We start from the raw sequence: 25,984 nt of genomic DNA on the forward strand, positions 1-25,984 counted from the left end.
TCCCGCGGTCTTAAAGGGGCCGCCGCCTCTCCGCGGGATGGGGTGAGTGTTCGTGGCAGGTGCTGCGCGCCGTGGGTTATCCCGCTTCCCAAATTAGCGCCCGGGATATAAATAACCCCCTGCCCCCTCCCCGCCGTACGAGCGCGTAACTGCCCGCTTCTTCCCGCCCTTCTGCTGCCTTCCCCCCTGGCCGCCTCCTTCCCCCCCCCCGCCGCTCTCAGGCCGCGCCCGCGATGGGGAGCGGGGCCGGCCCTGGGCTTGGGGCTCCCGCGGGCGGGGGGCGCGGGGAAGGGGCGGCTCGGAGCAGGGGCGGGCAGGAGGCGGCAGGGCCCAGCTCAGCGCTCCACCTGCTGCCCTGAGCCGCCCCTGTGCCCTGGAGGTGTCGGGCGGTCCCGGCCCCTGCCCGGGTGCGGTCCCTGGGCGGCTTCACAGGGCCAGCGCCTTCGGGGGGTTGCGTAAACGCGGTGTGTTAATAGACCTTCCCTGTTGTTCCCCTCTCTCGCAGGGAAGGGGCTGTAGAAAAGGCTGCTAATCCTTGCAGGTAACTGCAAAGGTGCTGCCGGGTGCATCGTTTCCTTCTCAGCGGCTTGTTTGTTTTCTGGAGTGTTTTGTTTCAGAAGAGAGTTCAGTTCTTGAGGGGGAACGTGGGAGCAAGTGCCTATGGATTACTGTGCTCCCGAGGGAGGACTGTGTGAGTAATCCACAGAGGCCTATATGGAAACACAGGAAGGAAGACCTTGAGTGCCTTTTATAATTCGTAGATGTGTTTTAAGTAAATTTGCAGCAGGGACCAGAAATGAAGTACACCTGGCTACAAAGTAAAAACAGTGACCGTCACTCTGCCGTATTCATTTGAGAACTGCTCTTCTATTTACTGGAATGTTAACTTTGCAAAAAAGTTAACAAAAAGCACTCTTTTTTTAAACATATAAAAAAAAAATTAACTCCTGTCCATTTCTACAAATACCATCTCCCTTCCCTGGTCATTTCAAAGTTACAAATTAACATAGGACCTAAACTATCAATTGAAACAAAAGTGGTAAACCTAAAGAAGATAATTTGAATTTCAGTTACTGTCCTCTGTTTGGTAATAGCATGAGTTTTTTGCTTAATGTTCTTGTTTGGAAGTATAGGCTGTTATGCCCTTTAAGGTTAGGATTTGGAGGTAGCCTTAGCTTGAAAGTAGACATTTTCTGTTTCCTGAGAAATGTGGTTAAACACAAATACTGTTAGAATGCATGAAGCACCTGAACCTTATATGTGATAGTATCAGCCCAGTTAGGATGACTGAAGAAAACCAGTGAAATGCCTTTAATCCTTTCAATGCATGAAGGACTTGCCCTCAAATAGAGAATATTCCTTCCTTAACATTGTTAAAATATAAAATAAGGAGATTGAAAGGAATTGTTGTTAACAGTAGCACTTTGGAGCAGGTTGGACTGGCACTAGGATGGGTAACAGCTCTTACAACATTACACCTGTCACAACACTGCAATGTTAATGGGTCCAGAATTTTGCTTACCTTGCAGAAGGGGAGTGCTCAATCATGAAAAAGGAAGGGTATCTTGAAATATTGTTGCTTGATTTTTTTTTTTTGTTCCCTACCAATGTGTTTATACGAAACTTTTAGTAAGTCTTAGGCATTTTTTTCTAATAAAGTCATATCTGCTCCTGCAGTAATTGCAGCAATGTTCCATTAGATAGGCATATGGTGCAATTAATTAACTGTAACAAAAAAAAAAAATAAATCCTTATTTGCATGGTGTTTTGTCAGAAAGATGTGTAAGTTTCTTTTTACCTAGCAGGCTTTTTTTGCCTCTATGCTCCCATGAGACTAGGTAATACAGGTGGTAACAGTGATGTGTTTATCCCATAGAATATTATTATAGAATTATTATTATTATCCCATATAATTAATATTATTATTTACTCCATAAATAAGAATATTGACAGAAAAAGACTTTTGCTGTTTCTCACTATGCATGAATGCTCCTGGAATATGGCTTTGGTATTGTTACACAGATGTGACCCAGCAGATGAAATGCAGTGGGTAAGACAACTTTATATATGGGGAGATGGCAAGCAAACACTGGTGTACACAGCACAAAATAAATGTTAAGTATTTTATGCTGTAGTATAATAACTTCTTATTTTACTTGGGCACTTAGAAAGTGAGGCATTCTAAATTGGTCTTTTTATAGGTGATTGGAGGATTAATGAGGACCAGATACCCTTGTAAATAGGAGCTTCTGGGAGCGACAGGAATCTTTTCACCTTACTAATGTGCACAAAAAACCCCCAGACATAAGAAGGTGAAGCATGACCATAATGAAAAATTAAAAAGGGAGCAGTAACATTCTTCCAACTGCTTCATCTCGATTTTCCAAAATTACTTTCCACACTTGCAATTTGAGGTTTTGGTATAATTGATATTGGCATGTATATATCTCTATATATTTTTTGTGGTCATACAAAGACTCAATTTTCTTCCTGACTTTGCTAGCAGTAACTTCTATGTTTTCAAGCTGCATAGTGTGCTCCATTAAAAGCCATAAGGAACAGAAGATTCCACTTTCCCAAACAGTAACCATGTGAATAAAATGTAAGCCTTGTAGCTTGGGCTTGGACTCATTTGGGTAAGCTGCAACAAGCAGTTTGGCTGTTTGAGGATATTAGATAAAAGTAGGGTACAAAATTCTCTGTGTTATACTTTTTTCCTATTTTTTTGTCCCCTCTTGGATCTGCTCTTGTTCCTCACTGGTTTGCAAGTAGATAGTAGTTATTTCAGTAAGGCTTTTTGCCATTGTTTGGACTGTACAGTGTCATTTGTTTTATGTGAAGTTGCAAGTTGCACTTGCTTACTTTGATTTAGCGCTGTGAAACTCCAAAACATAAGCTCCATTATGTGTGCTTCCATGTTTAAATCTGTGTCCTGTGGTTGTCACTCTTGACTGCTATCTACCTGAAATATTTTGTACTGATTTAATATAGCTCAACAGTATTAACTTATGGCCTTTTCAAGTGAGATGTATTGTGTAGTTCAAGTGAAGGTTCAAGATCTTGTCTTGTTCCATCATTATTTTAAGAAAAGTGGGGAGTAAAAGCAAGATCCGCAAAGGCAACTGGGTGTCAGGCCTCATAATAATGGATTCTTACACCTGAAGTTCCTCAGCTTGTAAAAGTCCAGAATCCCATAGTTGTGGTGTGATCTTGAGATGTGGATTTGGACTCTCTCAAGCAGAGAAATTCAGTAGAGTTATTCCTTATCATCTGTATGTATTCCCAGCACGGAGAACTTTATTCCAAAGTGTGTAATGCATGTGTGTTGCACCGTTACACACACAGAAAATGCTATTTTGTCTTTCAGCTGTGTTTTCAAGAAAAGCAGCAGGCTCTGTGCCTTGCATGGAGGTCTTATCTGATAGATGCGATCTCTGCCTGTTAGATTGAGTTTCTGCAGAAGAGATTAGCAGGGTAACGCAATTACTTCTGGCTACAAGTAGTACTTCAGTGGCTTGCACAACCACGGTATTCTACTGATGGTTTTAGTAAGGGCGCTTTGAACTTCTCTGGCACTGTGATCAGGCATTAAAGATGTAAGCCATATTATGATTCATTTAAGATACTAGGCTGCACATTTTTCACGGTGGAATAGCGCTTCATTAAAAGTGAATGTTGAGTCACTGTATCTCTGTTCTTTTGGAAAAAAAAAATAAATTCCTTCAACGTTACGTTTGGCATACTGGTTGTTTCCCAAAAAGCTTTTGTTTGCACTCAAATGTTGTGCTTTATATATCTGGCCATGTGGAAAGGCAAGACAATGTAAAATACATGTGTTTTAAAATCACTAATTAGAGAGAACTAAAACTATAAAACTTATTTGGTGCAACTTAATTGCTGTGAGTAATGCAAAAGCTTTGAAATGTAATCCTTGGGAATGCTTAAGATACTAATTATATTCCGACCAATCAAGGTGCACTTGTTTTGAAACTAGTCTGAGCTGGTCCCTTCTGAGAACCTGGTATTTCCAATGCCAAAGGTAGAGAAACAGTAATTCATAAAAAATGAGTTATCCTTCAAAACCAAGGACAGACTTCAAAGCATAATATTTTATGACAACAGGCACTTCCAGATGAACAAAGCAAGGCCCAAATATGCTAAACAGAAAAGCTCAGGAGCAGAAAATCACTTAGGTTTGGTCCAGGCCTAGCTGCTGACTGCTATTTAGAATCCTAACTTGCTAATTGACTGTACTTAAATTCTGAAGACCTAGTATGTAAGCTACAGATGCTGTTTTATGGACTCTCCTTTTGAGGCAATTCTATTAGTTATAGAGTTTCTAAGAGATTATTTTCAGTGCCTCACTTTACACTTCAGATGCTTTTACAATTACTTCTTTTTAATGCATTTCAAAAAAACTAAGATTATTGGAGTAAGCAGTTCAACGGACCACCGAGGTTCAACAGCATATCAAAATTTTCCATTTGGAAATTGTGAATCTTAATTGCAAACATATTCCATTTCTTTTTTCTGAATAATTTAAGTAAAATTAACTTCAAGTCATTGTATTCAAGTTTTTCTATTAATTCTTCTGTAGTATATTCCTTAATGGATAAAACTAAACATGTATTCTTTTGTCATTTATTTATCTTACGGAAAAGTCTGTCAGCTATCATTTTGAATGAGGGAATCCTTCCTCCTATTATTAGCATTTGTTCTTCAGTCTAAATCTGAGCATAAATTCCAGTCATACTGATACACTTCCTAGTGATAATACAAAGACTTCTTTTACATCAGTCTTCATTCATATCCAAACCTTAGCCAGTTGGTTTCATTGTAGGGACTCAGAAATGTCCAAGTAAACCCATTCTGTCTCAAAAGCTGTGACTTAGGTGGTGCTTTATTCATAATGTCCCCTCTGTTCCTCCATTTTGTCTTGTCCTTATACAAGTATAGCTTAGCATGTTTGTGTTTCTGTCATGAACACAAATGCTTTTTGGCTCTTCCACTGTGTTTCTGTATCCCTATAATGCCTCGTATCATGTTTTAGGTATCCTTTTTTTTGCTTAGGTTTCTTCTATTATTATTTATTGATTTTTAATTTTTTTTTTTTACATCATCTACAATACCTCAGTTGTATCAGGAATGGTTCTTTTGTTACTTTCATTGCCTGGGTGCTGTTTTTAATAACTACTAGTTTTAATTAAAACAAACAAACAACCTTGTGCCCATCTATTTGTTAACATACTCCTTTGTATTTCAGTATCCTTACCTGTTTTTTTCCTCATTCATCTATCCTAGCCAAACTAACTATGAATACTATAGAAGGTTCTCCCAATTTCTGCCATCATTTTTAGTTCAAATTCTTCTAAAAATTTTGGTGGTGTTAGTTGTGGAAGATTATTTCTCCAGGTAAAGATCTGTCTCTAGAGGTGGGTTTTTTTTTTCCTGATACTTTTTAATGGCCGAATATCTTAAGATTATTCTAACTTGGAAGTGAAAGCTATTAATCTTTCAAGCTTAATTCTCCTTTTTAAGGTATTCTAAGATGAAGAATATGAGACTCTATTTAAATAACCTAGAGCATGATATAGTTATTCTTGATCTGTTCCAGTAATAATTTTGAATTGCCATTTGTTTCAATGGGAGCTCCAGTCACCATATTTTCTCTCATTTTACTTAATTGTCTTCCATATGTCAGATCCCCATTTCAAAGAAGCACAGTTCTCCAAAATCTGTTCTTTAGATTCATCACAGAACAGTCCTGTTGGCCTTCACCCAATCTCCAGTCACAGAAACCTGTCTGTCTTCTGGTGTTGGTGTACATCTCTTGTTCTGAGGTTCATTCTTTGTTACCTCGTCTTACTACTTACATATTAAACAGTCACCCCTTAAGATACCTATTGGTTACATCTGTCTTTGGTAGGATGATTGATACTGGAGTCATACAGCTTTACAAGTTACATCATGAAATTATGACCCAGGTTTTGTAAGTACTGTTTTGTGTTCGCAAGACGTGGTATCAAGCTGCACGTCTTAGCGTTTAGATAATTTTTACTGGTGAGTCATCAAAATATAGGTGGCAATTGTTCAAAATTTGCTACAGATGTTGAACTTAATTTTTCATGTGGATTGTTACATTTATATTCCAAGTTAAAATCCTTCATGCCACTGTATTTGGGTGCCCTACTTTTCAAGTGTGACCTCTGCATCTCTATCGCTTGTACCTTTTAATGATGACCTATTTGTTCCTGTGCCTTCAAGCTTAGAGTTATTTATTCTTATCTAAGTTAGTAATTAATAAAACAGTATGTAGATAGATAAATGGTGTGACTGGTGATGAGCTGACACAAGACATATGTTAAGGGATGGAGAGAGAAAGAAGCATGGGAGGAACAAGTGCCATCAATAGAGCTGAAGCACTCAGTCTGAGGAAGCAAGGCTGCAGCGGAGTAAATGGTGTTCTTTTCTGTCCAATATACCTCAGAAAGGATGCAGCAAGTATGCACGCAAGAATCTTTGGGATAACTGTGGAATTAATCCCTCTAATGTACTAGCTTAGTTCTTAAATTCTTCGTTATGAATCTACTGCTGCTTAATCTTCTTTTGGGGTACTAATTTATGATTGCACAAGAACTGGAATGCGTGTGATGCAGACCTGGAAAAATGGGCTGAATAACAATAAAGTGACTTGTTCTAGGAGAAACTTGGAGACAGAACGAATGAGAGTGTTCTGTACCCCCTCTCATATCTAAGTGTAGCTTTCACTTCTTCACACTCTGTCACTTCAGGGTGATGTATCTCAGATCACTCCAAATGTCATTTGGTGTCTTTATACACCTATGAGAGTGGTATTTGCCAAATAGCATGGTCACAGTTTGACAGCTGATGTCAAAATACAGCCAAATAGCAAGTTGTGTGATGGGTGCACATGATGTTCCTGGTAGCTGCTATTAGACCAACGTCTGTCTTCTAAAGATTTCTCTTACTCCTTTTGACACTGGTCTTGCCTTTCTTCTCATGCTTATTTCCCCTTACTCCTTATGAAGCTGCTACAGGAAAATGAATTAATGAATTAATGTGATTGTGGAAGTTAAAGAGAGAGCAACTGATTGTGCATTATATGTAATTTGGAGAATAGGACTCTGGTTGAAGATGACAGTTCTGAGCAGATAACCTTGGGGCAGAAGAATTTTGACGTATAGGGGTCTCTTCTATTAATGCAGTGAGGCAGTGAGAAGAGGGGCAATCTCTTGGGGCAATGACACCCAGTTCAGAAACACCAAATGATCCTCTTAAAAAAGTGTGGTGTCTCACACCAAAAAGAGTATTTCTTTACAAACGCGGTCTGGAAAAATCTGTAGTACATCAGAAAGGGATAAAATTACAGCTGCTGACTGTATTCAGACCTTTTAGTATTAAAGGTGACATTAAGTGCATGTTTCAACATGACTGATAAAGTTACATCCATCTCTTTCTACCTAAGCCAATTTTGTATCTGAACAGATATAGCAAATATAGAAACACATGCAAATTTACTTTATAGAGTGTACAGTGTGTTCTGGTTTGGTTTTGTCCACTCAGGGGCAATGTAAAGGGTTTCCATTCTTTCCATTCACCGACTTGTGTGGATCTGGAGAAATCTGGTTGCTGCAGGGTGCTTTATTGTATAGATGATATTAGCTCTCCTTCCCTTTTTGTACTGTAACTGTTTAGTAACGTTATTGTCAATGCTGCTTTGAAGCATCATTCAACGAAAGTAAGTGTAAACTATGGTACCATCATGGAAAATTTATGTAAGATTCTTTTGTGTTTCTTATGATAAGACAAAATCATTTGTCCTCCTTTCTCCAGTTCCTTCTTTGTATTGTATTGCCTACTTCCTGTTGTGGTTTCTGCAGGACTGGGAGAATAATAATAATAACATACTGATCAGATGTTCTGCCAAAGTCCCTTCCTGTAAATCAGATCAGAAGAATGCTTGTGGTGTCCCTCCAGCTCACAAATTCTCACTTGAGCAATATTTCGAAAGCCAGTGATGCTGAGTAGGCTTGAATTCAGGGCAGAGTTTGACCCCTTGAAACACATTTGCTGAAGTTAGGGATCTTGAAGTTTGGCTTTTTTGATTTTCTAATGCTGGTGTCAGGAGTATAGGCTTACAGCTCTTAGAGAGCTCTTCGACGCGGGGTGTTTACATCCATATTGTTGGCTATTCGCGTCCTTGCTGTATTCGCGAAAAGGAAATAATACCCTGGCTGATGGACTGGGCACTGCCACGTGCGTGTTCCGTATGTCTGGGCTGCATAAAGGAACTGTTGGACTCGTGCTAAGACTTGTTTGCTTGGCCCAACCCTTCCATTTAGGGAGTGATTTGTAACTTCGCCTCAGTTTGCTACTGTGGGCATGCATATAAACAAGATTACTTAAAAATATAATATAACCAGATTCTAATTGAAAAACAATGCTGAGGTGCTGAGTTTTGGTGGTTTTTTTTTAATGTAAGAAGTTTGGCCAACTTCTTTAACAAGGACTACTTAGCACCCTGCCCATAACCATTTTCATATAGTTGTATTTAAAAACTAAAAACTGTGTTTTCTTTGAGCTCTAAAGCTAATAAAGAAGGATGTGCTACTACATAAAGTCTTCAAATCCTTGTCTCTAAGGAGTTTTAACAAAGTTACTTAGGAATAAAATAGAAAAGTCTTTTGGAATTACAACTACTCGCAGAAAAAGTGTCTTAAAGAGATTTTTTTTGTTGTTTTAAAAGCATTACCATACATATCTCTGCACACTAAGAATCTTCAATCAGGATGTTTCTTTAATACACCAGGGTTCTCTGAATTATCTGAATAAATAATTATTTTTAGAATTATTTAAATGGTTTTTAATGAAGTGAATAGTTTCAATTGAATTAGTTTTCTATAACCAAAAACCTTTGGAAAAAAATTATCAATGCTTTTAGATGAAGTAAACTGTTCAACAGTTTACAATGAACTCTGTGCTATGAACTCTGACTTCAAATTAACATTTTTACGTTACCTAAAACTCTTTTTTTAAGGAGTTGAAATTAATGTAATTTGTTTCCAGCAAGGCTGGTGAGAACATAGCTAAAAATACTCAAAATATTGCAGCTTGTAAGGGGATCAAATCTTATCTTTTTCAAGGTGACCTTGTGTTTATTTTTCTGAGGATCTCCCACCCTTGCATTTATTTTTCTGCGGATCTACCTGCACACCAACGTGTCGAGGTTTACAGCTCTAATATGAAGAAAGTCAACCAACTTGTTTAAGTTATTGTTCATTTTAACAGGAGAAAAACTTTATTTCACTTTCCTGTAATCCCAAACACCCCCCAACTTTTAACCCAAAGCCAGCAGCTAAGGCTAGGTCGCCAGACCTACGGCTTTCTCAAAAACAAAACAAAACAAAACAAAAAAAAAAAAAAAAAGGAGCTAAACTTTTTAAAGGGCCTGTCTGTAAAAACGCGGAGCGAGGATCGCGCTGGAGCCGGGGACTCATCATGCCAGGGCGGCGGTGCGTGTGCCCGGGCGCCGGTCTGCGGCAGTGTCCCGGCGGAGCTGCGCCGTGCCGGGCCCCGCCGGTGCGGTGCCGGGGCCGGGGCTGTTGGCGGTGCGGGTGCGGAGCGGAGCCGAGCGGTGCCGCGCTCTCCTCCCGCTCGCTTTCTCTTTCCCCCTCTCTCGCTCGCTCCCTCTCCCGCTCGCTCTCCCCCCTCCCTCCCTCGCTCTCTCGCTCTCCCTCTCTCTCTCCTACACTGCCAGCCCCTGATGTGATGGCGAAGAAACCCCGTTGACAAGGCACTGCTTTTTCATGACGGTGAGTTTCCCTTTGAGTGTATTATAATTTTGTGATAAAAATTTCAAGGAAAAAAAAAACACACAACCTCCTTCCTCCCTTCCTTCGGGGAGGGAAAAGAGAGGGGGGAAATCTATCTCCAGACAGACAGAAAAGAAAGAGGAGCAAATTAACAACCAGGAGTTGCCAAAACCAGGATATTAGGTTTCAGCCCAGAGAGCTATTGGCTCTGGGGCTATGTATATAAATATATATCTAGAGAGAGAGCGAGCGAGAGGGGAGACGAGGAGGAAGAAGAGGGATATTTTGTGGGTGGCTGTTGTTTGGGCAGATGTGGATTCACATGGAAATGAACTATATATATTATTTTTTTTTTTTCCGCGAGGCTGGTGGTGGTGACTGCTGAGGGCACTTAAAAAAAAGTTGTTTCTTAAAATATAGGCGGCGGGGGGGTGGGGGGGAGGTTGAAGGGAGAGATAAGGTTTCAGGTCCAGGCTGATAGCTGCAGAGAGGGGCGAGGTTTGGGGTGGGTTTTTTTTTTTTTCTTGCTGATGCCATGCAAATTCAGGAGAGGAGGGAAGAAAAATCTCTTTTAATGACTCATTGATTGAGCCGGTTTAAAATTAGTTGTTGTTGTTGTCTTTTTTTTTTTTTTTTATTTTCCGCCCCCTTGATGGCCATCAAGAGAGGAATGGAAAGAGGAGAGGAGGGAGAGTGTGTGTGTGTGTGTGTGTGTGTATGTGTGAGTGTGAGAGAGAGAGTGAGAGGGAGAGAGGGGGATAGAGAGAGTATGTGAGGGAGAAAGAAAAATAATCTTTTCAAATCTCCTCCCTCTTTTTTTTCCCCCCTCGTTTCTTTGCTTTTCTCTAAAGCTCTGTGGTCTGTGAAACACTCTTTTCTTCCTCCTCGTCGGGAAAATGGAGACACTTCGTCTCTCTCCTGGCTGTGCAGCTGGGAAGGATTTTTCTTTTCTTTTTTCCTTTTTCACTCACGGCTCGATTTTTTCCTTTACCCCGTCCACTCGCCACCACCCTAATCTTGTCTTTTCTTTGAGCTTGTGTCTCAGATTTGTACCTTCTGGGGATTTATTTTTCAGTCGTTTTCTCGTTTTCGGTGTCGCCATTAGATTTGATTTGATTTGTTTGGTTCTTTATTTGCAATTTCCTCCGAATCTCTCCGTGCCTCCTGCTTTTAACCGAGGAATGGAAACGGTGCCGCTTTTTGTGGGTGCGCGAAATGCTCGGGCGGTAGGTTTGGGCTAATGCGCTTTTTTTCGCCTTTTCGGGACTAAGTTTTCCGATGTGCCTTGTATTTTTTTTTTATTGTTATTATTTTCGTTTTGGAGAGAGAATATTTTAACTGTAATGCCTCTTAAAAACACAACAATAAAGCGTCTCTTTCTGGAGTGACCCGTTTGGCTTCGCTGTAGAGGGGATGTGAATCCGATCCTTTGTGCTGCTGGGATTGTTTTCCGTAAAAGAAACAATGTTTTATAAATAACTTTTTTATTTGTGCCTTAAAACAGTAGTCGGTCGTGGAGGCGGTTTTCTGAAATGCTCACTGTTCACATTCATTGATTTATGGGCGGGATTCAGTGTGTCAATTGTATTTTGCTTTTGGTATTAATTGCAAAATTCAGTTACAGATGATGGCAGAAAGCAGATGTAGAGGTATTACAAAAACCGGGCAAAATCGAGCGACGTATAGAGGGCACGTTTATATTTACTCAGAGCTGTTCCTAATCACTGTGGGGAGGAAGGAGATATGGAGGCCTTTGGTTTTCCCCATTCTCTCTGCTCCTCGCTCCTTTCCTCCTCGGGGCTCGGCAGCGCGGGATGGGAGAAGGATTGAAGGAGAGAGGGGAGAGCGGCTCCGGAGGCGGCCCGGGCTCGCCGGGCAGCGCATGCGGCGCATTCCCGGCTCCGAGTGGGAGCGGAGGAGTGTGGGGAAGATGGCGCTGCCTGGCTCCCTGCCAGCGTTTGTTGCGCAGTTTCGCCCGCTCTCCTCCCCCACGGGCGCCATTTTAAGGTCCTTTCTGCTGTCGCCGCGCCGTGTGGGGCGGTGCCGTCGCGCCCCGCTCGGGCTGTATTTCTCTGTCTGTCTCGGAAGCGTTACTGTGGTGGGCTTTGGGAGCCTCTCCCCCCAATCCTAAAAGCCTTTCTTCCTTCCCTGTACCCACCCCCTTCTGTCTTAGTCCTGTGTCACTGACTTAGGGGGTTAAACAAGCTTGGTTCACAGGGGCCCGTGCTCCCAGCCGAAAGCCCGTCAACATCCCTTAAAAGCTTGTTTTCTTGCCTCTGAAATACGTGTTTCGTGACATTCAAAGTATAGGAAGGAAAAAAGATTTCAAAGAACCTCTTTTGAACGATGACCGGAAAAATAAAACATGACATTAAAAAAAATACACATTTAAAGAAATGCACTAGGGCATTTGGTCGAGGTAGTCTTTGAAAAGCCTTCGATTCCTTTATAAGTGCTCGCAGAAATACCAGGGCAGGGAACTTATTGTTGGGTGGGTAGGTAACTCATTTTGTTGCTGTTACTGTCTTGGTAATTTTTTTTTTTGGTGTGGGGACACACTAGCATTTTTTCGAAGTTTTATCACTCCTATATATCTCAGAGGAAGCGGTGCTTTTTGCAAGTTACTCGATTTAGCAACTCTACCTTAATATACTTTTAAAGTTTTGGCTTGGTACTGTTTTTAGGGGGAGTGTTGAAAATAGCTTGTTTAAAATGAAAACCACCTTTTGTTTGTTTTTACATTTCTGTATAATCTGCGCGGTGCTCATGAGGCTTGAGTTTAATACGAACAACATCTGTACTCAGGAAGAGCAAGTATGCTGCCAGACCAACTCGTGCTGTGCCCACTAAGGAGCGTGGAGTGCTTGTTTAGTTCTTCAGTTTATGTTTTTTGACACATCAGAGGAAGGCTTCCCTGTGCTCTTTGTTCATTCCTGAAGGACGTGAGAGATTTTTTTTAAATTGTGGATTAATTTTACGGGTGTTTAAATTCTTTGCCTGTTGGCATTGAAGGGTTTTAAACATTTCTGTGAAATACATGCATTTGTTGCTTGGAATATACTAAAAGAAGTGTGTGTGTATAAATTGTTTTTCTAAAGAGTTTCACAACCTTTTTTACATTTTAGCTTTAAAAAAATATACTAGCTATAAAACTTTGTTTACAAATATTTTGAATGTGGAGTACAGTGTTTGTTCACATATTTCAGAAATCTTATTTCATGGAAGTCACTGTTTCTTGAAGTGATTATTTAACATTTTTTGTTCACAGTAGCCTTGGGATCGAGATAGTGAATTCTTTTTTTAATGGTAGTGTATTTTTATATAATAAAATTTCTTTATTATGCCCTGATGTCTGGCAGACTGTGTGTGGTTTCTTTTCATTAATTAGTGAAAATAATGAAGATGTGACAGGAATGGTGCGATACTCATGTATTTGGCTGTGTTCTTATTTCGTGCATACTTTAAGCGCTTACTTTCTATGTTATACCTCTATTCTTGAGTTGATAACACGCTCAGTGTGTGTGTAGACTTAGTTGAGGTCACTGTACTACTGTAGCTAAGTATTTACATCATCTTAGAGAAGTGCAGTTTTCCTGCCCCAACCCCTCCATCTGTCCTTTTCCAGTAGAGTTCATATATTTAGTTTAATTGTACTGAGGGGAAACCCCCAAAGTTCTGCTAGCATGAGGTGCATTTTCATTTTCTGCCAAGGACCCTTTTTGTATCTGTAAAGTTTTACTGCAGAGGTAAGTCCGTAGTCTAGAGCTGGAAGGGCTCTGGAAACATGAGTGCCTAGGTATTCTGCTTGCTGCATTTCCAGAGTTTTGCTGGCATACTTCCACATGTGTTCCAGAAAAGTTATATCTGTATAACTGCAGTTAGGTTTTACAGTGTGACTCTAATGGTCAATGATTGTGCCTTTTCAAGCTACATTAAGCTTGCGGTAAATCTAATGACAGGTGCTTTTTAGCATAAATGTAGCAGTGAGAGTGTGAAAATGTGTCATTCCTGTCTGAGTAGTAGCTACAGTCCAGGTGGAAGAGCCTCTTTGATGATGTAGTTCACGTTGTTCAGAGAGTTGGCATAATTTCTTACAATGGTTCTGCTGGAAAAAGCCGCATCTGTGCTTGAAAGATTTTTTTATGGTGACATACCCATGTCTAGCATAAGACATGGAGTTTGTCTATAAAAACAAGTGTGTTTTGCTTTCTTAGCGTAGAGGAAAAGTAGCAAGATTAATAAACTGTTCAAACATTCATTGTGACCTGCCACTGTTTTAGTTTGAAAGTCAGAGTGAACAGTTTCACTAAGGCCCTTGTCACACCAACATAAATGCATAAGCACCAACCTGATGTTTTTTCAAGGTCATCGCATAGTTAAATTAATATGTGTATCTTTTTTTTCCAAATGTTCATTTGCTCTTGCTTTTCTCGTTGAAAAGAAACAACTGCTGTGTCTATATTCTTTTTGCTTTATATAAGAATTGTTGAGGTTTTAGACAGAATAAAAATTAACATGATTAGTTAGCACAAATAGACTATCAAGGTTTTTAATTGCTTTATTTTCTTGCACTAGTTTTAAAATGTTCTAGAGCTACTTCCGCTGTTACACTGACTTAAGGGAGACCTTAGCAAAAGGAATAGAGAGAAAGCAGACAAATCACTGTCAAAATGTAATACAGTATCTTTTGTTTAATTGAAGATATAAAGAATGGGTGGTGAAGTGAAGAGAGGGGAGGTCTGGGGAGAAAGTCTTAGCTTCATTGAAAGAGACTGATCATTTTTGTAAGGTTTGATCTTATGCTTCCACTTGATCAGGTGGAACTTGCAGTAGTTTTACTGTGAACTTGATACAAGTGTGGAATTTAAGTATCTGGTGTTGAAGCTTGGTTTTATTATGATAAGTCAACTACAGAAAACATCTTCGCCTCACTGAGGTCACATTCAGATGACAAAATCTCCTTCAGCACGGACAGGATTGGTAGCGTGGAGGATTTTCATCCTGGTTTTGGGGGTGTTGATATGGACCACACTGCTGAATTAGTTACACATTTGTCAATTCATCATATTCAAATTTCAGTTGATAGCTAGAACATAATAACTAAGAGTAGTATAAATCACTGTTTAGCTTTAATTATTGGTAATTGTTAGCAGACATTAGCTTGTGTGAACCATGCGTGTGGCAAGGTAATTAGTTTTTGTTTTTTTGGATTTTTTTTTAAACTAGTATGGACTAGATTGGCAATGAAAAAGTATTAATTTGGCATTGCTTTATAGATCAATTGAGAAGTGATCAGTTCATAAGGAAATTACATTCTGCGGTTGCAAAATTGGTTTTTTAGAATCTTTGAAAACTGTATGCGCAGAATGAGAAGTATGATACTCGGTATTCTCTAGTAGAAACAAGGTAGAAACATCTGCAGAACTGACTTGACATTCCCTGAAGTATCATGTTGCACAAAATAACATATGCTAATAGTCTGCATTATTGCATACAGTAGTTTCTAGAAATGCTTAAGAGCATCCAGTATCTTTTGGGCAGGCGAATATTTCTTTCCTAAGGAACTGATGAGATTACGCCTCCTTCTTTGCCTCTTTTGGGATGAAACCAGGACCTTTCAAAATGTTTTAGGAATATTGAAATTCCTGAGGAATTGTGTATGCGGTGGAGCAGCTTGGAAGACAGAGCCCAAACTAGGACATAGCATAGCGTTGAGGATAGTCACTGCTGGGGAAATGGGCTCAGCCCAGTGTTCAGCCTGGGGAATCCCGTGGGGTAGGTAAGCATCCTGACCTCCAGGTTGAGGTTACTCTGATTTTTCTCAGTGTGATTTAAAAAATCTGTTTCCAGATGAAAGTCTTGTCAAGATTTTAGTGTTGCCAAGAACAGCTGTGGATGCACTAGGACAAAATTGTGTTGAATAAATTAGAAATTCCATGCTGAACTGTGTGTCTGAGGGAAACCAGATTGTAGACAGCCACACTGAGGGTTGACGTGTACTTAGTCTGTTGGCTGTAGCTGGATTGGCCTTTACTATCATACATACTGTTAATTGAAATGCACGTTTTTGTTTTTTTCTTAATATAATAAAATATCACTGTAGTATTTTGAAGTTTGTTAAGTTACCACGTTTGCCAAACTCAAATCAATAATTTTTTTAATGGTGTATTAAGGTGAAATGGAATATAAGAGTTGGATAAACAGCCTATTTTAGGTTCTCTGTGCTTTAGTGTGTGGTTTTTACTTGCCCTTCTGTGTGTGGAGCTGGTACTTCACAATTATATAAAGACCCTGCCTGCCCCCTCTTTTGCCTGTTCATCTGCCAGGTCTTAGAAACCATAAAGATGCATAGCATTGTGCCTAGCACTTTTGTATTCCTTTTCTTGTTGCTGTTTATCCTGAATAGTTCCTATTTTTTTGACTAGTTTTCACTAGAAAGATTTTGCATCAGTCTTCCGAATATTTAAAATTACCAGTTTCTTCTCATACTCTGTTGCATACAGATAGATATCTTTGAAGTGTTTCAAACACTGTAAGTTCATCTTAAAAGTGCTACTGAGACTTACAATCCTGCAATTAAAACACGTTCGTATATTTAGTAAGTTAATGCTTGCATATTGCACTGTGTTACCAAGTTAGAATCACAGATTTCTTACTTTATTAGCTCTTTTTTAGAGCACAATTCCTGGTAGATTTTGCAACAGTACAGTAGTTGCTTTTTGTTGATTGCTCTGTAAGAAAAAACTCAGAAGGAATAATTCTATATTGTAGAATATAAGCAGAGCATGGATTACAAGTGAGTAGTTAAATCCTTGTGTTTTACGAAGTACCTTTTAAAATTAATTTTGTCCTTAACTCCCGTTGTCCTGAAATGCCAACTATTTGATAGTTATGCCTTTGGATTTTTTTAATGAGTAAAATTGAGAGTGAGATTTTAATTTGCAGTGAAGTTTTTTAATATTTACCTCTTTTCCATGAAATACTGTGTCGTTATTCTGCAGCACTTAATTTCTTACAGTAATGAGGGGGGGAAGTGGAAATACCTCTTAATATTAACTTTTTTTATTCTGTCCATGTAAAAATCAATTTCTTGAAAATAGAGGACTTGACTTGGCGAGCAACTCTTAAGTTGATTGTAAGACACAAGCTTGGTTAGTTACAAGAATCTGAAATTGTTCAGTTTGCAAGATAATAGATTGTTTAAAAGTAGCATGGACTTGGAATTTAAGAATAAACTATATGGTAATAAGACTTTGACTTTATACTCCTTTCTTGCACTCCTGTGTTGCAGAGAATGCAAATGGTTGTTCTTGTATGGGAAAGTTTCCTTCAATGAATTCTGCCTGTTCGATAGGAACCTGAGAGAGAGCTGGCAGTGTAAGGCAGGCAGTAGTTACAGCACCTTAGCAACCTGAAGGGCATCCTGCTAAAGTGATACATGTTACCTAATGTGAGATAAAATTTTTTTTTTCCCCCGGGTTCAGGAGCACATTGAGCAAAATACTAGCATTGTGAAAATTAATGAGAGTTGTGGTGGAAATTTGTGTGAGAGAAGGACTTCAATTCTGGGCATTTGACCTCTGCAGTCAGTGTGGAATCACTTAATGCTGCTGCAATCCTTGGATGTAATTTTAACAAGGGATGAATGCTTGTATTGGGTTAATAGAGTTATGTTACGTCCATGTTCAGAAAGGTTGTGAGGGATGAAAATGCCACAAATTCGATGTAACATACTCAGTTCACTGCTATACTGTTCTCTGAAGTGACTTAGAGTTACTGATCTCTTCTGGTTTTGGTGATTATTATTACAGTGACAAGTATTTCTTCAGCTATTTCATAGTGACGTTGCTATTAATGTTGGAATTGTAGATTAAAATTCTGAATGGAGAATGGTAGAGCAACAGAACAATATAGAAGATTTGATAGGTCAGGTTCATTATGAAACATGAGATAGATCTCGTCAGAATTCCTGCTGACAGGATGTGTACAACGTCTTACTGAACTTGTGAGGATTAGTGGGTGTATATCATAACTTAAACAGTAGTTGCTTCAGGTGCTACGTCTGTTACTGTACACAAGTTTGATTATCTCCCGCTATAAAGGTTTAACTGCAGCAGTCGTTACCTTGCTCCAAAGCGCTGATTTCCAGAGGTCAGTGTTCACTCTCAGAAGTCATGTGCTACCACGCTGCCAGTCAGGAATGGATTCCATGTATTGGCACAAAATCTACAAGTCTGTAGATTTTCCCAACAGTTTTGTAGATCAGTTTATTTCCTTGTAGCTTACCAAGTTTTGATGTTGATTGTATCACACTTTTGGAAGTTACTGCTCTAAGTGTTGCTTTTCTAAGCTAGCCACTGTCTCGGACTTTTTACAGAGTGTGAAAATAATATTTTATTGCTTTGTATCTGAAGTGATGTATTATGGTTGTAGGAAATTCTAAATGACTGTGAGAGAGGGAAATAATTCTTTTGTGGTAAGCTTGAATATAATTTGAGTTAATTTAAAATCCAGTGTTTACAGCAGTTTAAATACATTTTTTAAGTTACAAAAATCACGTATGGTATATGAAGCATTTGTGAATAGTTGAACCATTTCTGGGCAAATCTAGTTATAATGACAGTGCAGATCATAGGCCCTACATCAGTTGCATGATGCTGTGGATTGTGTAGCATGGTGATTAAAATTTAGGCTGGTGAGGACCACTGGAGCTTACCTGGCCTTGCCCCCTGCTATAAGCAGAACAAGCTTCACTGTTAGGACAGGCTGGTCAGGGCTATTTGAGTTTTGAAAATTTCCAGAGATGGTGATTCCACCCTCTTGCTTGAACATTCTTGTTTGTGAACTTCTTTCTTCCTTGCATTGGGTTGGGATTTTCTATGTTGCATGTTTTGGCTGTTGCCTCATGTCTTGCTGTGTATTGATGAGCCGAGGCTGTCTTGGCTCATCTGAGTGCGTCTTTTAGCTTGTGGCAGGCTGCAGGTAGCACCTGGGCTTGCCTTCTGTTGTCCAAGCTGAAGAAAAGTAGTTTCCTCATGTGCCTGCAGGATTTTATTTGCACTCTGTTGTACTCCTTCAAGTTGTTTTGTATTTATTTTAAGAGGGGTGTGTGCAGCAAAACTGAACACAGATTTAAGCTGGGAGCTCGCAAATACTGAGTAGAAGGGAATTATCACTTTCATGGAACTGTTGCCTGCACTGCGGCTGCTGTGAGGGCCGTGGTTGTATTAACGTGTGTGGCTGCAGCCCCACAGGTGCTTTAAGCTGACTGAAGCACTGCTGCCTTCCGCCCCTATTGAACTACCTGGTTCCCTTATTCCTATCCGTGTTCTCTTGTGCTGGCACCGGCACTGTTGTAGCCCTGTGGCAAGCCAGAACCAAATTAAGAAGCTAATCTAAGTTGAAACAGATTGATGTATTTTATCAGATCAATTTTCTGTTCCGGGTGACAGTTCAAAGCCTTGAGCTGGAAAGTGGGTGAGTGGAGGGCAGGACTGCTCTATTCGTCTTTTGTTGGTCTTTTTTGCACTGTAGTAGGTCAGAGTGTTGAAATGAAGGCAGAGGCTTTAAGGCCAAGTAATAACAGTCTCCCAGAGGACTGGCTTTCATAGTTGGGATTTTCTTGTCATTTTTATTGCTTTTAACTTTTCATGTATTCTGTTTGGGAGTGTGCGATAAAGGGCACTCTGGTTATTTCCCAAAACGGATAGGAAGTGCTGCTTGCACGAGTACATGTAACACAAGTTGAAGTATATACTGGATTCACCAGTGCAGTAGCAAAGATATGAAATAAAACAGTGGAGGCCTTGCTAGTAAGCTACAGGGAATATCTGTGCTGGGTTATGACTAATTAGTGACAATTGCCCCTTGTAAATTATTTGGATGCACCCCACTTTGAAGACCATTGGTCTAGGGTACATAACTCTTAATTCCATTAATTGTGTTAAGTTTTATTTTCGAACTGTCCTGATTTATAATATGGTTTATACCCATTTCATACATCAGTCATTGCTTTGGCCCACTGTACGTTAACAAACAGTGGGGAGGACAGAAAACTTGAAAAGATAGTTGGCAAGAAAAGTGGCAAACTTTTCTACCGCTTGTGCTGTAGAGAATGCGTTTGGAAAATTCCACAGGACAAGGTTGCTTTTATTAACACACTTTTAAATGATCATCTGTGTCAAGGTCATGTGTTGCTCAAATTTCTAAGTAGACCGAATAACTAGTTGCTTTTAGGTGTGCAGGTACTCTGTCTGATTGTTCACCTCCACTGTTGCTCTCCTGAAATTAACAGGACACTAATCGTTTGCTAATCGTTGTTGAAAATAGGCATCAGTTAAAAAGATTTAAACCTGCAGTGTCCTGGTTTCAGCTGGGATGAAGTTGATTTTCATCCTAGTGGCTGGTACAGTGCCGTGTTTTGGATTTAGGATGAGAATAATGTTGATAACAGATGATGTTTTAGTTGTTCCTGAGCAGTGCTTGCACTAAGCCGAGGACTTTTCACCTTCTCATACTGCCCCGCCAGCAAGGGAACTGATTTGTGTTTGCAAGAAGTAACAAATACCATGACCAGGACTGGAAGGGCCCTGCCTCCAGCCAGGTGGAGGAAGGGGTACTGCCTGGTTTATTGGACTGTGTGGATTTGGTGGTCTGGCACATCAAAGCCACAGGGGATAACACTCTGGTGGGCAGTGGTGCACAGTGTACCCTTAATGCCATCGAGTTACAAAGGGACAGAACCTATCTGTATCCATCTGGAGTGACACTGAAGAACAGCAGCCAGCAGGTACAACAGGCTGCTAAGACTGAAGTGGCTCAGGTTGATCTGCACTGGCAATGTAAGGGTGAATTATTTATAGCTTGGTGAGCCCATGACAGCTTAGGCCAGCAAGTAAGAGATGCAACATATAGGTGGGCTTGTGATTGCAGGGTGAACCTGACCACAGATGCTATTGCACAGGTTATCCATGAATGTGACACATGGACTACAGTCAAGCAAGCCAAGTGGCTAAAGCCCCTCTGGTGTGGAGGACAGTGGCTGAAATAGGCAAAGCACATGGCACTGAGTTGGGTGTATCACCCTTCCTGTCCTGCATGAGCCTCTGGGAAAATCAAACGATATAATGGACTGTTAAAGGTCACATTGAGAGCAAGGGGTACTGGGACATTCAAACATTTTGATACACATTTAGCAAAAGCCATCTGATTAGTTTACACTAGGGGGTTTGCTAATTGGGCTGGCCCTGCCCAATCAAAACTTCTGCATACTGTAGAAGGGGATAAAGTTCCTATAGTGCACATAGAAAAATATGCTGGGGAAGCCAATCTGGGTTATTCCTATTTCAGGCAAAGGCAAACCTATCCGTGGGATTGCATTTACTCAGGGTCCTGGGTGCACTTAGTGGTTAATGCAGAAGGATGGGGAAGACCTGTATGAACCTCAAGGGGATTTGTTTTTTTGTGAGAACAACCAATGATTTGAATTGTGTGATTTAGGATGAGAATGTGATGTTGATAACACACTGATGTTTTAGTTGTTGCTGGGCAGTGACTGCTCCTAAGCCAAGGACTTTCCACCTTCTCACATCACCCCACCAGTGAGGAGACTGGAGGTGGGCAAGAAGCTGGGAGGGGACACAGCCGGCAGAGCTGACCCCAACTGACCAAAAGAATATCCCATTCCATGTGGCATCATGCAGAACAATAAAACTGAAGGGAATTGGCTGGTGGGTGATGGCCTGCTGCTTAGATTGAGCTGGACATCAGTCAGCAGGTGGTGAGCATTGTGCATCCCTTGTTTTGCATATTCTTTTATCGTTGCTATTATTTTCTTTTTTTTTTTTCTATCATATTAAGCTGTTTTTATCTCAACCCCTGAGCGTGACCTTTTTTTCCCTGATTCCCTCCCCCATTCTGTTTTTGGGAAGCAAGCAAGGTGGCTTTGTGGTGCTTGGCTGCCTGCCAGGTTAAACCACAATATGCAGTTCCATGGTTTATGTCAATTTTGGGTACGTGTGGTGAAATAGGAGCAGAATTTATTCTAAATAAGTAGGTTTCTGGCTTGGCTGTGATCTTGATTGTTCTTTCACAGACGACGACACCCCTGTGAGTGCTGTTCAAATTGCATGTTGGTCCTGTGGTACTTCACAAAAGCACTGCCAAGCAGCACCTTGTTAGTGCCATGATTTATGGGGATAGCAAGATGGTAGTAATCTATCTTTGCTTTATTTGCAGTTTTCAAGGTGTGGGAGCATGTAGCCCCTTGTGCAGTGAATGCTGATTGGAATGACTTCTGAATGTAGCAAGAGCTGTGTATGATAAGTGGCTCTCTGATGTACAGTGATCAGCTGTATGAAAACTTGGAGATGGTTTTATACAGGTTAGCTCATTGGTAAACTAGCCTTAAAAATGAAAAGGTGACATATTTCTTTTTCATGTGTGACAGAATTCTGCTAGTGATGACAAGAATGTTGTTAAAGCTTGTTAGGAAGTTGTACTTCAGGAGGGAACTGGTTTTGATTCTTGGTGTTTATAAAAAATACAGCTGTTTTCTTTGGGGCTTTTTGTCCATCATAAACTGGTAGGCTTTTAAAGTATCTTGGGTAAATCTTTCTTGTATCATGTTTATCTAATAAAGCCAACTGTATGTTCAGCTAAAGGGCGTAATAGTGAAGAATATGTATTACCATTAAGATCTCCTCTAATCAGTGCTTTCATGCATTTTATTTTCCTTCTGATCATTATATGTGAGTTTTGAAGAATTCAGTGAAATTACCAAATTTTTCTGAATTTGTGTTAGTTGTTTTAATACCCACAGGAGTATCGATTGAACAAAGTTCTATGTTGTCACTTTTGCTAATGGTGAAGCCTTGTTAGAATATAATCGCAGAGAATATTTAGTTAGGTAAAGCAAAGACATTTTATTGTATTTAAATAATGCTGTCAGTATTGCCATAGACACATGGGATGGGATATTCAAAAGCAGTGTGAAAACAAAGATAATTTTGACTTTTGAATTTTGGTTAGCTAGGAGTCTTTGGAACCTTGCTCTTGAGAGAATATTGCTTAATAAGCAATATTCGCTTATTAATTTGTTCTTAGTAATGCATGTTTACATTAAATTTTGTGACATCGTACAACGTCATGCAGTTTGCTGAGAATTAAATTGCAAGATCAGTGCTCAAGCTGGTGGCTGTATGCAGTAGTAAGTAGATGTAATACTGAATCGTGGGAGAAATTACTTTTCTTAAGATGCATAATCACCTCATGAATGCTGATTTTTGTCAGCATTTGAGGTAGTTTTCTGTAGCCATGCTTTGTTTTCCTGTTCTCCCAGAGAGGTGATACTGAATGATCCTTATAGTGACATGTGCTCTGTTTCTACTTCACCCTCACTGTAAGCATAAAACACAGCTAAAGAAAAAACTCAAATAAGGCTATAGAGTATAGAGGACACAGTACCCTCTGCTAGTCTACAGCATAAACTATTTTCAGAATCAGTGGAGTTGAGAAAAATTTTAGGAAGGAGGTTACAGAATCACAGGACAGCTGAGGTGGGAAAGGATGTCTGCAGATAACCTCATCCCCTGTTCTGCTCACAGCAGGCTGAGCCAGAGCAGACAGGTCAAGGCTGTGGTCCAGCTGGGTTCTGTATATCTCCAAGGATAGTGTCTCCATACATAACCTTACTGGAAAACCTGAGCCTAGTATTTGACTACCCTCAGAGTTTTTAAAAGAAATAGAATTTTTTTATTATGTTTAAGTAGACTTTTTTGGTTTATATTTTTTTCAATTTGTGCCCCTTGCCTCTTGTTTGTTCACTGGATGCCAGTAAGAAGAGTTTGGCTCAATACTCTTAACATCTTTCCACCAGGTATTTATACACATGGCTAAGATCTTCCCATAGCCTTCTGTTTCTCAGGCAGAATGGTCCTGGTGCTCTCAGTGTCTTGTATAGTGGGTTCTCCAGTCTCTTCATTGTCTGAATCCCTATGTAGGTCTGCATGAGAGACGGCCTGAAGAACGATTCACATGAATCTCTGGTCAGGGACAGTAAGCTTCTGTTTGGCAAGAAGTAAGAGAGAGCAAAATGAATTAAAGCCAAAACTGTGTTAATACATTTGAGTGATCAGTATGACAGCAGACTTTTTAAGGGAAGTTTAGAAAAAAAACAAGCATGGAATGCACTGATCAAATTGAGGGGATTTAAAAATACTGTAAAGATGAGATAGGAGAGCTTAGTTGGAAGCCAGGGTACCAAGAGGTTTTGGTTGATAATTGAACTGGTGGGTTAGATGGGATGGTCTTGAGAGTTACTGACAAGAACAAAGGAGAAGGTACAGTCTCAGATGATATTCTGAGAGTTACAGTGAACAGGAGAGCCCAGGATAATCAAACAGAAGCTTGAAGGAACAGCGATCGGAGGAGAGAGTTATGGAATATGTTTGGTACAGGCAGCACCTGATGGAGTCAGCAGTGCATAAGAGGGTTGGTGGTCATACGGCGAAGCTAAAAATGTTCTGCACATGAAAAGGACTGTCAGAACACTGTGTTGTTAATCACAAGTTCATTGAAGTGCACTTCGGAATATTGCTGCAGAGAAACTGGAAGTGGCCACAGTGTCACTTAGCTATTGCTAAGAAAGGTCTGCTAGAAAATAGTGTTCTTTTTAATGTTTTGTCATGTCTCGGCTGTAGTTTTGGTTCTAGACTATAGCAGCCCCCTCATGATACTGCCCTTAATTTGTTTACCTTTTTGTCTGCTCAGTATTATAGCCACTAATTTGTAACAGCCTTTGTAGGTTCTGTAGTGTTTGGTTATTCCCTCACTGGTATTAGCTGAGAATAAAGTCCTATAGAAGCATTTTAACTGGAGTCTTAGATTGCATTCAGTGTCAATGTTTTTACTACCTTAAGTCACAGAAGTTCTGTTTAATCAGTTTGGTGAATCATTTGTCTTTCGCTGGTTTAAAATTATAAAAATCCCCTGGAGGGTAAAACATTGCACAGGATTTTGTAAATCTTTGCATGTGACTGAATTTGATTTTGGGATAAATCAACAGATGTCTGTAGAAAGTGCAAATTTATTTAAGAACTTTGCCAGTAGTAAACAACTGTCAGCTTCATAAATTGTTTTATAAAAAATAGTGAGATATTCTAAATTGGTTTTGTTGTTGAAAGCAAACTGTTATGTGATACATATCAAATATCCATCCTCTCCTTCTTCGTTCTAGTTGTCATGGATGATGACGATGATGAATCCTGTCTCCTTGATCTTATTGGGTAAGTTTTCCATAAGCAATGATTGCAGAAAAGTTGGAAATAATAATTTTGCAAAATCATCTTCTAGAAGGTGATTATATCTCAGTATTGTCTAAGGATGAGGTGACTGGCAAATAAAATGGGCTTATATGGTTCACTTCTTCCATGTGGAGATCTGTGTATCACAAAGCCTTCAATCCCAGTGCATACTAGCTAACACTTCCCTTGCTGACATTCTCCTCAGGAGGAGCTAGGGAATGTGTCCTCATGGAGTTTGGATTCTCTTCTCAGCTACTGGTAATGTCAGATCAGTGTTGAAGTACATTACTAGGGATGTTGTTACAAACTTCATTGCAAATAACTATTTTATTAAAATGAAAATCTAAAGATCTCAGGTTTTTTTGAGTAGTGGAACTAGGTATTTTATTAATACTATGCTTGTGTTCTAAAGGGAAAGGTGAAATGATTTTTTTTGTATTTATAAATGCACATTTGTATGTAAATGTTAGAAAAAAAAGAATTACTCCCTGTACTTTAAAGTATTCACAACGAACAAGAATTTATCAACATTTTGCTCAAAGATACTTGATTTTAGTAAAATTGAGGATTTTAAATGGTCCTGTGGGTTGGTGGTTTTTTTCCCCTATGTGTGGTCTCCCCCTGCCCCCCCCCCCCCCCTTGTATCCCTAACAGATTTATTTGGAGTTTCATAATTCTATATGAGAATCTAAAAAAATAATTAAGGTAGCTGAGTCTTGAGCAAGTTTTTTGTGGGTTTTATGTGTGACAAGTTACCTTCCTTTAGCTACTATGCACTCAGGACTCAGGAACAGATAATATGCTGTAATACATAGCAGAAGATAATTGAGCTTTTCATACGTGATATTT

At 39.8% G+C, this 25,984-nt stretch overlaps 1 protein-coding gene across 4 annotated transcripts in view; it reads left to right on the plus strand.

The window, feature by feature from the left end:
* The first annotated feature begins 5 nt into the window (after positions 1 to 5).
* Positions 6 to 25,984, plus strand: part of BICRAL (BRD4 interacting chromatin remodeling complex associated protein like) — a 45,570-nt gene continuing 19,591 nt past the window's right edge. Inside the window, exons 1-2 of one of the 4 annotated variants that reach the window (XM_032681417.1) lie at positions 6 to 42; positions 25,069 to 25,117. In XM_032681417.1, coding sequence (XP_032537308.1) covers positions 25,074 to 25,117 — 44 coding nt within the window. In that variant the 5' untranslated portion in view covers positions 6 to 42; positions 25,069 to 25,073. Of the gene's footprint in view, positions 43 to 9,584; positions 9,834 to 23,260; positions 23,911 to 24,379; positions 24,481 to 25,068; positions 25,118 to 25,984 lie in introns of those variants that run through there. The other 3 variants (XM_032681416.1, XM_032681415.1, XM_032681418.1) reach the window with 3 other exon arrangements.

Source organism: Chiroxiphia lanceolata, chromosome 3 (genome assembly GCF_009829145.1).
Source record: "Chiroxiphia lanceolata isolate bChiLan1 chromosome 3, bChiLan1.pri, whole genome shotgun sequence".
Lineage (NCBI taxonomy): Eukaryota > Metazoa > Chordata > Aves > Passeriformes > Pipridae > Chiroxiphia > Chiroxiphia lanceolata.